This window comes from Gossypium arboreum, chromosome 9 (assembly GCF_025698485.1).
Source record: "Gossypium arboreum isolate Shixiya-1 chromosome 9, ASM2569848v2, whole genome shotgun sequence".
In the NCBI taxonomy this organism is placed as follows: Eukaryota; Viridiplantae; Streptophyta; class Magnoliopsida; order Malvales; family Malvaceae; genus Gossypium; species Gossypium arboreum.
Genome location: NC_069078.1, coordinates 74237530 through 74251231, shown reverse-complemented (window position 1 = coordinate 74251231; position 13702 = coordinate 74237530). Strand labels below are relative to the sequence as shown.

The 13702-nt window shown below is 30.9% G+C and overlaps 1 protein-coding gene across 1 annotated transcript; it reads left to right on the top strand.

The window, feature by feature from the left end:
- Positions 1-6901: 6901 nt before the first annotated feature.
- LOC108456492 (protein CYSTEINE-RICH TRANSMEMBRANE MODULE 12) lies at positions 6902-7713 on the top strand. The gene is made up of 3 exons (XM_017755056.2): positions 6902-7060; positions 7161-7254; positions 7465-7713. Exons 1-3 carry the CDS (start codon positions 6970-6972, stop codon positions 7508-7510), a joined length of 231 nt encoding a protein of 76 aa, XP_017610545.1. The 5' UTR covers positions 6902-6969; the 3' UTR covers positions 7511-7713.
- The last annotated feature ends 5989 nt before the right edge of the window (positions 7714-13702 follow it).

Genomic DNA, 13702 nt, shown 5'->3' with positions numbered 1-13702 from the left:
ATCATAGTAGATATAGTGGAAACCTTTAGATAAAAGTGATCAAACTAGGTGAACAAATTTAACCTTAAAAGGTCATAGATATTCTAATAGAGTAACACACATATGGCAAAGGCATTAGACTAAAGCTTTATAACACATATTACTTTCATAATGGTAAATAATAGGGGGTTTAGTCATGGTACTTTTAATTAATTGACTCCATGACTAAATAACTCTATATGTAATAGATGAAGAGTCTAAACTTAATTACTTGTTATTTTAGCCTTAATTATATGCGTCCAGTTGGTCTTTTTGCTTGCTCATTACAACTTCGTACTAGTTACATGTAAAACTTTTAAATAAAGGGTTAAATCACTTGGAGAAATAAACTAGATGAGTTACTAATCGTAGTAAATGTATTTTCTCATAATAATGCATTCATCCCTAATCCTCAAAATCAAAATCCACATTAAAGAAGACTAAAAAATTAAAATATTGATTTCAAAACCCTAAAAGTCAATTTTTGGGAACCCTAGGAAGTCAACTTTTGATATTCCCAAGACTAAATCTCATTTTCAAAATTTGATTTTTCCTATTCTCCTTATGTCTAGCACTTATACCCCTATGTATGGCTAAATGAAGCCTTCTTAAAGGCGGGCTTTATGCCCAAGTTATGAGTCTATGTGCCTTACAAATGGTCCCATAAGGGCCCAATGATGAGCTCTCATGCCTTTAGTGATTTCATGGCCCCAAGAATGAGCTCCAAATCCCATTCTCATTGTGCCTAGCCAAGAGCTTCCACTCAGTTAGACTAGCAACCACATTAAATACTCGATGTTTCCACTTTTCTAGAAATTTTAATATTTTTTGGTGTTTGGATGAATCTGTATATTTTCAATTGCTTGATAGATTTCCTGAAAATATTTCATAAAAGTTGTTTTCAATGAAGCAAACATACATTTGATATTTTCTTATATTTTCATTATTCAATTGAGTTTATGTTATATCTATAAATTTATATTTTATATTATTTTTACATATATTAAAAACATTTTGTTAAATTCAAGTGCATTACAACATCATTTTTTAGTTATATAACTACCAAACGAGTACTTTTTTATTTAAAAGCGTGATATCAACAAAATTGACAAAAAAATTTAACAATGTTAACAATTGGACTTGATTTTCAAATATGAAAACTAGAAAGACTAAATTTTTAAAATAAAAGTACAGGACTAAATTACAAATTTGTACTACAAATAAAAGTACATGAACTTATGCCATATTTTAACCTTTATACTACAAAACATTTATCAATATATTTATAATTTTAATAAATTTTATTATTAAAATATTTAATATTGAATATTTTCAATAATATAAAGAATATTATTTAAAATGATTATTTTAAATTTATTATTAAAATAAAATTGGAATATTAATATAATAAATTATATTAATATTTTAAATATTTTCAAAAATAAGAATAAAATTTATTATTAATATAATAATATTAAGCTTGATTTAAGTGAATTTTATATTGTTAAGTATGACTCTATTTTAGTCAAATTTGAGAAATAATCTTTCAGTTAAACTCTATAATTTATTTGTTTCAATCAAATATTGATCTTAGTTTAGATTATTTTATTATTATTTGACCTAAGAATTTAACCTACAAATAGGCTCTTTTATAACCTTAGAAAATACACCCATTAGATATTAGAACTCATAATACATTTAGAGAATTTTTGTATTTACATTTTGAGGGTTCTTTATTTTCGGGTTTTTGGGATTTAGTTTTATCTTCATCTTTTGTACTCTTCGTTCTTTTGCCATTATAGTAAAATTATCTTTTCTTGTGGGTTTTTATCCTCTTTGAAGGGATTTTTTCATGTTAAATTTGTGTGTAAAATTTCTCAATTTATTTCGCTATTTTTTTTACTTATTGCTTAATTGGGTCGATCCTAACATATATAAAAATAAAATTACTTATAGAGAAGCTCTTTTCCGGAAAATAATTTACGTTTTTTAAAAGGATAAGTCGTTTTATAAAAAAAAAGAGCTTATTTTTCATTGATCAAGTTATTTTCTATGAAACAAATATAAAAAAATACAGAAAATATTTTTCATAAATCATTTTGAATGAAACAAACCTAGCCTAAAATAAAGCATCATATTATTCAAGCGTTTTAGAAATGCCCTTAGTTTTTTTTTCTCTACGTTCTAAGTTAAATGGGTGTCGGAATGGTTGTTGGGTTATAAGTTTGACCTGTGTTAGAATTACTTCCCGAACTCAAATTTGGATTATTCCATTTTGGTGGTGTAATGCCCAAAATTTTTGACATCGTAGTTTGTGTCGTACTTGGGGTTAAGCTAATTTAAATTTCCATATTCATTAATTAAATGTGACACTGGGAAATCATCGAAAATAAAATTAAAATACAAATAACTAAAAGGCATATGGATTAAATTGTAGGAAAAAATAAAGTGGCATGACAAATGTGAGGAGAAGACTTGAAATAAATATGAAAGAAAAGGGACTAAAAGAGTGTTTTCCTAAGACCTTGTAGTAAATAATCCATAGTCATTATATAGTCCATAGATTAAATAATAATCATTTGTTGTCTTATAGATATAGATTAATTACGTATAATAAACAAAAGAAAGTGGAGAAGCTTCTATTTCTCATCTCCTCCATTCCAAAAGAAAATGTCCTTGAGTTTTCTCCTCCCTGCTGTGAGAACCCAAGCCAAAATTGCTAAGGTTCAAGTGAGTAACGAAGCTTAGATTGAAGAGCTCCAGAAATCGAGCAAGAAGGAAACAAATTTAGGAGATTTCTACTTCCTAGTTTCGGTTGTGCAAGAGAGGTGAGAAGATCACTCTCCACTCAACCATCCATGGTTACATTTTGATGTATTTAAAGATAAGTATTATAGCAACCAGGGTTTGGTGTTGGTATGATATTAAAGTTAAGAGACACTGGTGAAGTGTCTAGCTCTAAAGGTAACATCAAAGTGGTTGATTAAAGTCCTTGTTGTGAAGTGGTGTGTGGTTGAGCTAAGCTAAGATATACAAGATTTTATCTATAAAAAGATTAATATGTATAAACTCCTCAAATATTTTTTTAAATAATTAAAGTGGTTTGATGTTTTTTTTTGAAAAAGTTTAAGGGTTTTTTGTAACTTTAAGCTTTTATAAAATTATTTTTTATAATAAAATGAAAATTTATGTGACTTAATTACTAAACCAATTGTTATATAAGGTTTAAATGTAAATATTATAGTTGTAATAGAGAGAGAGAGAGAGAATGAAAATGGATTAAGTATGAAAATAATGACCTTTGATTAAACGAGAACTTGGGTATGGTATAATCTCTTCAGAATAAATGTGTAACAATTTCATCTTCAAACAATGTTATGTGAAGCCTTTTAACAAGCTTAATGGAAAAATGGAGGTAAGTTCAAAGGCAAGCTTAGTGCTCCCAACTTCTAGAGGAAATTATATTATAAATTAAATAAGGTGTTTGATAGTTAAATTTGTAAATGTGTTAGTAAATATGTTTATGTATTAGATATTAATGAATTATCAAGATTGAAGCATTTATTATGTTAATGCAAATGATAACTATATGAATATCAAACAAATAAGTTATAATATGTATCATTAGAAATGTTATTTGTGCTATCAAAATCATTGTATATGAATAAAAATAATCAATATGGATTGAAATATTTAAATTGATGCATCGATGAATGATATGTTTTATTGTATACTTGATTGTGACGATGGAATTGTTATAAATGAATGGAAGAGCTAAGTTTTATCATTGGATTGTTGCAAACTAGATTGATATTAATTGTTTGAGATTCAATAAGTTTTCTGTTGAGCTTTATAATGCTCTGCACACCATAGTTGTTTTATGTATGTAGGACAGTCGAAATGAATTGATATTATGAGAAGGGTTGCATCATCTATTCAGAGTTATAACTATATCAATGTCAGCTTCTACTCATGCTCTGAGTTAGTAATTAATAGTTTTTGGCATGCAACACTATAAGGATTGTAGTTATCTCTTGGTCATGTTATGATTTGTATATAGGTATATTTGTGCTTGATAAATTATGCAATTAGATGCTTAAATGGTTTTAGTTGGTTTATTTGTTAGCTTGAAATGTATTATGGAAATATGAAAGCGTAGATAGTAACATAGAACTATAGAGTAAATTAAGTATAGCGATTCCTAATGTGGCCATTTAGGTCTTAGGCTTATTACCATATTGACTAGAGTGTTACTTAAGGTATTTTAGGTATTTCTTGCAAGCTAAGAAACCATGGAATGGCCTTTATTAGGTCATATTATGTTGAATATCGATGCCTCTCACAAATGTATTGATACCTCATAGTTAACTTTGAAAGTAAAGATAAAGCATATAATCGAGCCTAGAACCTTAAATAAGTGTTGTAAATTAATCATTAGAAAATCATTGTCCATTGACCATGTCATCAATGATGCCTCCAGACATCGAATGTAACATCATCTGATTAAAACTGTCACTGGCTCGGGTTAGGAGTGTCATAGATGGGACTTAACTTTCTAGCCTAGAGATGAATCAAGCCTCATTTCTAGATTATCTAATTGTCATCTAAAGACTTAATTAGGTCTTGGGTTGAGTGGTTTACTTATTAGTTAACCACTACTAACTATTAGAAGCCATATCCTCTAGCAAGGCTGTATCATTCAATTCATTCTTAAACATAAGCACACCACCAACTACAACATCTATAGTAGATCTAATCCCATTATAGAACATTTGGACTTTCACCCATTCAAGCATACCACGATGTGGACATTTTCACAACAAGTCCTTAAAGCGTTCCCAAGCCTCACTTAGCAGTTTTAGTAGGTGAACGGTACTTGACTAAAAATACTTTCACTAATTGGGTCCTTATAGTGAAGAATTTAGCCAAAATCTGACTTTGTCTTTAAGTGAAAAAGGAAACGATATAAGCCTAAGGATTTCATCAACCACTAAGGAGAGGTCTAACATGCATCTAAGAAATTAGAAAGATGTAAATTAATATCCTCGTTAAGCATTCATGAAATTGTATCTTATTTTGGAGCATAGTCAATGTCGAAAGAAGGCCTTCCAATGCTACCTTGAATTCTATTGGGATCAATCATAAAATAATCTCTAAGGCTCCTATAGATTGGATTTTGTTCATTTTGTTATTGTTCAACCATCTCCAATTTCAATTCAGCTCATCCTAAGACCATGTAATCAGGTTGGTTCTTTAATACTTAAATTTTTTTTTCTAGCCTAAATTGGTTTTAAAGTTATATTCAATCCATTTTCATGAAAAAAAAATTGTTGACATGTAGCGCTTATTAAAACATATCATGTGACACCTCCAACCAATTAAAACTTAAAATATGATTCTATTTCTTTCTAAAGTTCTAAAAAGATAATATATATATATATATATATATATTAAAAAGAATTTATAAAAATATATATAAGCTTTTTAGAATATTATCATTTTCTTTAACCATCGTTGACCTTCATTGGCTCTCGTATACCATCTTGACCATTATTGATTAAATTTTCATTTTCATTTTTTAATATTTTTAAGATTTTAAGAAGTTTTCTAGGATTTTTTTATTTTTGAGTTTATTGCAAATTATTTTGTAAATTATTATAATTTCTCTAGATATATATTTAAATTTTTGACATTTTTAAAATTTCTAAAGTTTAACTATTTTTTCCTTTTTTTATTGAACTTTTAGAATAATTTGATATATATATGGATTTTTTTTTGTAAAAGAAAATAAATTATTGCAATTTTCCTAAAAGTACATACACACCTTTTTGAATTTTGACATTTTTATGCAATTTTAGATTTAACTAAATTCTTTCAATTTTTCAATTTTTTATATTTTTGGATTTCTCTTTTCCTATTTTTTATAGAAACTTTTTAAAAATTTAGAATTTATGTATATGTGTTGGATTCTAATTTTTGGAAGAGCCCCATGACGTTTTCTAATACACAACACAGGTCAAGGAAAGAAATTGAAGTATTAAAGTGAGAGACAAAATTCAAATTATATTTGAATTTTGGTCTAATATATAATTTTATACATGAATTTTTATTTTGTATAACTTTATGCATGAAATATTGATTTGATTAAATTCTCACACAATTATTGATATAAAATCATTTTATGTTTATATATAATTATATTTATCCAATATAAAAGTACAAATTACTATATTAATTTATTAACTTGAATGGAGCGGTGGCTAATTAAAACTCTTATTTTGCATAAGTTCTCATAATATAGTATTAAAAAATTGATGTATTATTTTTTAAAATTTATATGATTGAATCAAAATTAAATTTCATATACATATTTTATTACCAAATAAAATTAAAACTAAAATTAAAATTAAAATTAAAATTAAAATTAAAGATAGTGTAAAATTGAGAGGAACACATTGTACGATAGGGAAGAATATGTGACACGATTTTCAAACGCCTTTCGGTGTTGCTGTGACTCTGAAAAGAACCAAAGCATATATTCGATGAGCACAAGTGACTCAACAGATTTACGCCCATTAGCATTTTCTTTTATTTCATTGGTTTTTCATCTTAACTATTAAATATTGGTCTTCTTTTCCTTAATGACAAATTAAGGAATCAAAATCCAACTCATGGACGTCGTGGCTTTACTTTTAGAATGTGATGAGGTGGAAATATACCTGCTAGCTGCTGGGATTCCATTTGAGATTGATCTTTTCACTTAATTTATTTCAAACAAATGTTGATGTAGCGGATATAACCTAATCAAAGTCAAAAGTAAGCCATAGTTGTAAAATAAAATTACGAGACTAGTCCACTGTTACGCTTAATAATGTATATAAAATGATGGGTTGGTACCAAGTTTAAGCATATTTGCTTGATTTTGAACACACATATACTGCTTATTCCAAAATGCCTAAGTCAGACTTTGCACAAGAGAATCAGCCCCCAGCAGGTTCCAACTCTAAGTCAGACTTTGCACAAGAGAATCAGCCCCCAGCAGGTTCCAACTCTCTCAAAAAAAAACATCCAGTTTCTATATTATTCTTTTTGATGATCCAAGACCTAACTGCTCTTTTTCCTGTTTGTTTTGATATTGGAAGGATATCCTACTGCTGACCCCCCTCGGCCTGCTGCTCAGAACAAGTGCTTCCCTCGCTCAAAGAAGAAAGGAGACAGAGGTTTCATTGAAGGATGGTACACACATGATTATCCTATATATATAATAAGAGTTTCTGCAGCAAAGACTGTTTTGTAAATGTTCATGCAGGCAGAAATCTACTAAAAAGACGATCATTTTGACAAATTAATACAATCATGTCACTTACTAACCTTGTGTTTTTGTTTTATCTTCTTCCTTCAATCTAATAATTTTGACTCTTGTTTTATTTGGTGTCATACCTGCAGTTTGTTCGCTCTTTGTTGCTGTTGGCTCTGCGAAACATGCTTCTGAAAAATGCACCTATCTTCGGTCGAATACTGTCAATTCAGGGACAATACTTTATACTTATTTGGTTGAGTTTGTTTGTCATATTCTATAATAAAGTAGACAAGTCTTGAATCTACTAAACAATCTTTGGATGTGTTGCAAGTAGTTTTTGGTTAATCATGTTTGTTTTATAAAGATTTTTCTCTAATATATATGCTCTTTGTTAATGTTCTTTATATGCTCTCTGGAAAAGAAAAAGGTCTAATTTCGAGGCCGGAACTAAAGCAAATCCAGTAGCCTAAGAGAAGAAGCAGCAGCAGCTTATAGGAAACCTGAGAAATATTTGCAGTCGACATCTACCTGTAAATTAACTACTGAATCCAAACAGTATCAACGAAAAAGCAGCATGGCAAAGGTTTACGCACAATAATATCCACCATATTACCAAGATTGAAAGCTGTACCACCAAGGCTTCAACCATTTCATTCCCATGCATGCACTTCAAATTATAAGATTAATTTATCAAGTTTTATTCCTAAACCATCCCTTCAAATTAGTTGTTAGGTTTCATGAAAAAAATTTGATTTCTCTTATTACCATCATTTATAAAAATCACAAATTTACTAAATTTTGAGTTTTGAGTTTATCAAAAACATAAATTTACATATAGGTTTATTAAGATTTAATTATATGTATTTAAATATAATTATATTATATTTAGTTATAAGTGTTTGAGGATCAAATTAATAGATTTTGTAAATGTAGAAAGTTAAAATTTTTGAATTATTTAGAATTAGAATCAAATTAATAAAATGTGTAAATATTGAAGACTAAATCTATTATTATACTAGTTTAAAAAATCAAATCATCACAAAACAACTTAAAATAAATATATTTATTCAACTTAACTGATTTATATATTATAAAATATAAACTTATATAAAATAACTAAAAATATTGAATATTAAATCATCAACTATATTATCTAAATAATTAGATGGCAAAATTTGCCATTTTTTTAAAACTATTTATACAATTTCTTCACAATTGTTGTTGTAGGCCAATTTTAGCTCATTTACATCAAAACCCAATTTAGCCTTACCTAACCCACCAAAATTAAACCTAAAACCCAAAATCTTAACTACCCAAAGCCCAATTTACATCAAAACCCCAATGGCCCAAACCCTAAGCCCAAATCAAAATAAAAAAACCTAGCCCACAACTTAAACTTTTCTCAACTAGCCACTCCTTTTCCACCACCAACTTCACTAGCCACACCTTTTCCACCACCAACTCCACTAGCCACTCTTTTTCCACCACCAACTCCACTAGCCACACCTTCTCCACCACCACTTGTACCTACAAATGAAGACATAAACAATAAAAAAATATTTTGTAAATGACTATATAAGCCTCCTCATATTTTGTATATGGGGGGTAGGATTTTTTTGGAGAGTTTTTGGGAGAGAAAGTTATTGTAAAAGATTTTTGAGAGGTTTCTTTTTAAAGTAATCAAGGAGAAGAGTTATTGTGAAGGCTAGTTTTTGGAGAAGCTAGTTTTTTTTGGAGATTAATCAAAGATCAAAGCAAAAGAGGTTTCTTTGTCTATTCTCATTTTAAGTTCTTTATTTACTTATTTTTTTCCTTTCAATCTTATTTTGTTTCTTTTATACGAAAGTAAAAATAAAAGGAGGAAGCTTACCTATTTTTATCGAAAAGTTTTTTTGAGGTCCCATTTCTTTGTAATTGGTGATGCCGTGACGGTCCGGCGACGGACGATGGCATTTATTGTGGCGAAAATCACCCACCCTCTCCTCTCTCTTTTTTTGTTATTATTATATTTCTTAATATTATATTATATATATTCTTTTAATACATTAGGTATATTTTAAATTCTATATTACGATATATATATTTTATACTATTTTATTTATATATCTTTAATATTATATTATTTATATATTTTTTTTCTACATGTTATCTTATGTATATATCTTAACTATATTATGTATGTATTTTTAACACTATATTATGTACATATTTTTAATATTATCACGTATTTATTTTTTATATATGTACATATTGATGTAGTATTATTAATAGTATTTTTTTAAAACATCATTATTATTTCTAATATATATATATTATGTACATCTTTTTATTTCTATTTTATTTTTATTTGTCAATATTAATTATTATTATTCTAATATTTTGATATTTTAATATTTTATATTTTATATATTTTATTATTCACATCATTGTTCGCATTTTTTGACAATAATATTCTTGGATTTTTTTACTATCATTTTAAAAACTTTTTACATTTTAATTTTAAGAATAATGCAATGTACCAATTTTAACATTAAGTCATCGATTTCATCGCTATGTTGGGTGAAATTAATCGGCTCGTGTTAAAAATGGGATGTCCTTCTAAAAAAACAAAAAACTTGCAACTTCTCATTTCCTTCAATCGGATCACACTTAAATGTCAAATTGAATTCGTATTTTTAAAAATCAAGACAACATGTGTTTAATAAGATACCAATTTTGGGCGTCGCGGGTGCTAATACCTTCCTCAGCAGTAACCGACTCGAACCCTAAATTTTCTCTGGATTTTAACGTAGACCTAAACTTAGCCTTTTATTTGTTTTAATAAGAGATCTAATAGGTGTCCGATCACACCTAGGAAAAAGGATCGGTGGCGACTCCCTGTTTATTTCAAAAATCAAACGTCAAATTTCAAACTTTTTTCAATAAATCGCCACAATTAGCGACCAAGCTAAGCTAAAATTTTACGTCACATCATTTGGCGACTCCAATTGGGAGCCTTTTTGAGAGTCGAGTCAATTAAACTCGCTTTGTCAAAATTTTCAAAGTTCCTTGTTCAAATTAACATTTAGTCGTGATCTTCAAATTTTTGTTTTCAAAAAATCATGCATTTGCATCGTGTTGTATATATTCTAACTTGTTTTATCCGGTTGTTTTTCACTTTAAATTTTTGTGATTTTAGTTTTGGTTTAGTTTTTTAAATAAAACGTAAAGGTTTGCAAGTTTCTCCCCACACACCGTGCACATACATCTTTGCATAACATGAGCTCTATACCCGGGCTCTGTCCGTTTAAGTGAAAGTAAACGCTATGCCTTCGTGAGTTAACTCGTCCCTCCGCACAGGCTAGTGAATACTTTCGGGTTACATATGACTTATGCTTTCGTGAGTTAACTTGTCCCTCCGCATAGGCATAAATAAATGTAATCCCTCGAATTGAACTCATGAGCCTGTGATGGGTTATGACCGAGACTTCGTGCTAATCTTAGCAGATGATAGTACGAGCAATTCGAGTACCTGTCTAGAACCAAAACCGCATATAGTGAACCATACGAGCCACCCAATTAGATCCATGCCGAACCTCCGCTCATTTAGTAGTCACCGAAATAAGTACACGGGAAAAGCACATATTACCTTCTATTTCTTTTACATTTGTGCTTTCTAAGCAAGGGAATCGAGTCCACTGGACCAAGTAGCTTAATTTGTTAGATTTTCCACAGTTTTTCTCTGTTTATATGTGTTGCGCTAACCAAGGTCGTTTGTCTGTATTTTTATTTTTCATCATGCATCGAAGGCATCTTGTTAGGAAGGTGTTGATTAGAGATTGGTTGCCAAAAACGGGTTTCTAATGGAGGAGTCAATTATACGAGTGACCGAAACATTGTATTATACTCCTTTGATTAAGGAAATGCCTAAATAGGGGCTATCTTGAAATTAACACCAAATTTTTGCATATTCATTCATGACTGACATTCATTTTGACATTCGTGCATTCATTCATGCATTCATCCATACATTGCATATCCCATACTCGGTCGCTGAAGACAAAATATATAATTCGCAGTTGTAATACCACAAGACTGGAACCACGTCATCAGTATAAAACGCGCCGACAAGCTAGAGTGATGGAAGCTGAATTCAATGAGAGAATTGAAAGGATGGAAAAGGCTCAAAAAGAATTACAAGAGCAACTGGCCAAATCACAACAAGAGACGAGAGACCTAATGGTGAGATCTCGAGAGGAATTACTCGAGCAAAGAGATCAAATGGCCAAGATGATAGAGATGATGTCAGCTCTAGTTAAAGGAAAAGGACCCATGTGGAGCCCTGACATTGAGGAGTCTCGATCAAGAATTCATCACGATCAGATCCACTCTATCCCCTGTGATTCACTCCACCGCCGTGATATACAACAGAGAGAGTATACTCAAGGGAACCCATGGATTGGAACATCGACCTATGCCACCGCCCGCCTACTAATTTGGGGCAAGGAATATTCGCGTCAAACCGGGGCTAGTCCTGCTATCCACTAGTCCCAGATCTGGATGACCCAGTAGAGGTAGCCAAGTTGAAATCGGATAACCATGACGCAAAATATAGGGGTCTATAGGAAAGACTCAAAGCGATAGAAGGCACTGAAGTCTTCTCCGCACTAGGTGCCAAAGAACTCAGTTTGGTACCTGATCTGATTTTGCCCCCGAAGTTTAAAGTGCCTGATTTTGAGAAGTATGATGGGACAAGATGTCCAAAGGCGCATCTGGTCATGTTTTGCCGAAAAATAACTGGTTATGTGAACGAGGATAAACTACTCATACATTGCTTTCAAGATAGTCTAACAGGGTCAGCTCTTCGGTGGTACAATCAACTTAGTAGAGAAAAGATTCGATCCTGGAAGGACTTAGCATCAGTATTTTGTGAACAGTACAAGTATGTGTCTGACATGGTGCCTGACCAAATGACTCTACAAAGGATGGAAAAGAAACCAGCAGAAACCTTTAGGCAATATGCTCAAAGGTGGAGGGATATCTCGGCTCAAGTGGAACCACCATTGACTAAGACTGAGATAACAGTCCTTTTCATCAATACTCTGAGAGCACCATTCTATGACAAGTTGGTAGGAAGTGCTACAAAAGACTTTGCGAACATTGTGATATCCGGGGAACTTATAGAGAATGCCATCAAAAATGGAAGGATGGAATGCCCTGAGAGCCCAAAAGGGCAGCACCCATGAAGAAAAAAGGAGCCAGAAACCCATGTGGTGGGAATAGGAAGCCACTATGCTTCTAATTCGTACCCAACTCAACCATCACCCACCTCCAAATTTCACATACTTGGGAATGTTTTGAACAATGGGACAGTGGAAGAGATCCGTGTACTTTTAAAGCTAATCTAGAGTAATATTCGAAACATACTTATCGCCTTAAGACCTAGAGGTGATAAGTCTTCTTTTGGGAAATAGGTTCCGGTCCAAGATTTTTATTTCAATGAAATGCATCTTTTTGAGTAAATTTTATTCTATTTATAGATTCTTTTATTATTTGGATTTTTATTCTTTTATTTTACATTCATGATCATCCTATACAAATAATCATCCTTAGAATCATTTATTCTCTGGAATTTGCCTTCGCACCCACAGCAGGTCCCCAAATATCAATGTCACGAGCGACGCTGTTACTAACTCCCTTTGGAGCAAGATATGTGTCTAGAAGGATCTCTGGACTTCGAAGATGATAGAGATTGTGTCTATCTTACGATCGTGAAGATGACAGAATGAGACAAAAGACAGACCCCAACTTACAAAGGGTTAGCTGACATTGTGAGCTTAGAAAAGAGATGAAGATCGAAACCTAGCCCACCGCAGAAATAAGGCAAGACTATTGAGTTATTTTCAAGAATTCAAGGATGTTTTAGCACAATCATATTAAGACGTACTTAGGAGCATCTTGAAAGAGGTCTATAAGGGTGTCTAAGGAATACATGACAGTGGTTCTGCAATAGCCAGGCTCATCAATGAGGATCGGATACTTTTGGTCCACCATGGGAAGGGAATAGCATCAGTTATGACGTCAAGACTCACGTGTTTCTTTCATCTCTTCACAAACTTTTCAATACGTGGGGCATAGATGTTCTGGGGATGATCTCATCAAAAGCTTCCAGTCGACATCATCGTCGTGGCCGTCAATTGCTTCACTAAAAAGATGAATGTAGCTTCATATGCCAATATTATAAGGTCGATAGTCATGAAAAGAAAAAGAAAAAGAAAAGAAAAAAAAGAAAATAAAAAAAGGACAAGAAAAAAAATCAAAAGCCAGAAAGAATCATGTTTTAATGCGTAACTGTACAATGTCATATCACAATGCAACAAAGGCTGCCAAAAGAAAGATACAAAA

What these genes read in the sequence shown, in the direction of transcription:
- LOC108456492 (XM_017755056.2), top strand. Translation starts at nt 6,970, where the DNA reads ATGCCTAAGTCAGACTTTGCACAAGAGAATCAGCCCCCAGCAGGTTCC. An exon ending in AGAGAATCAGCCCCCAGCAG is followed by an intron (nt 7,061 to 7,160) that starts GTTCCAACTCTC and finishes TGATATTGGAAG; the next exon opens with GATATCCTACTGCTGACCCC. An exon ending in AGAGGTTTCATTGAAGGATG is followed by an intron (nt 7,255 to 7,464) that starts GTACACACATGA and finishes TCATACCTGCAG; the next exon opens with TTTGTTCGCTCTTTGTTGCT.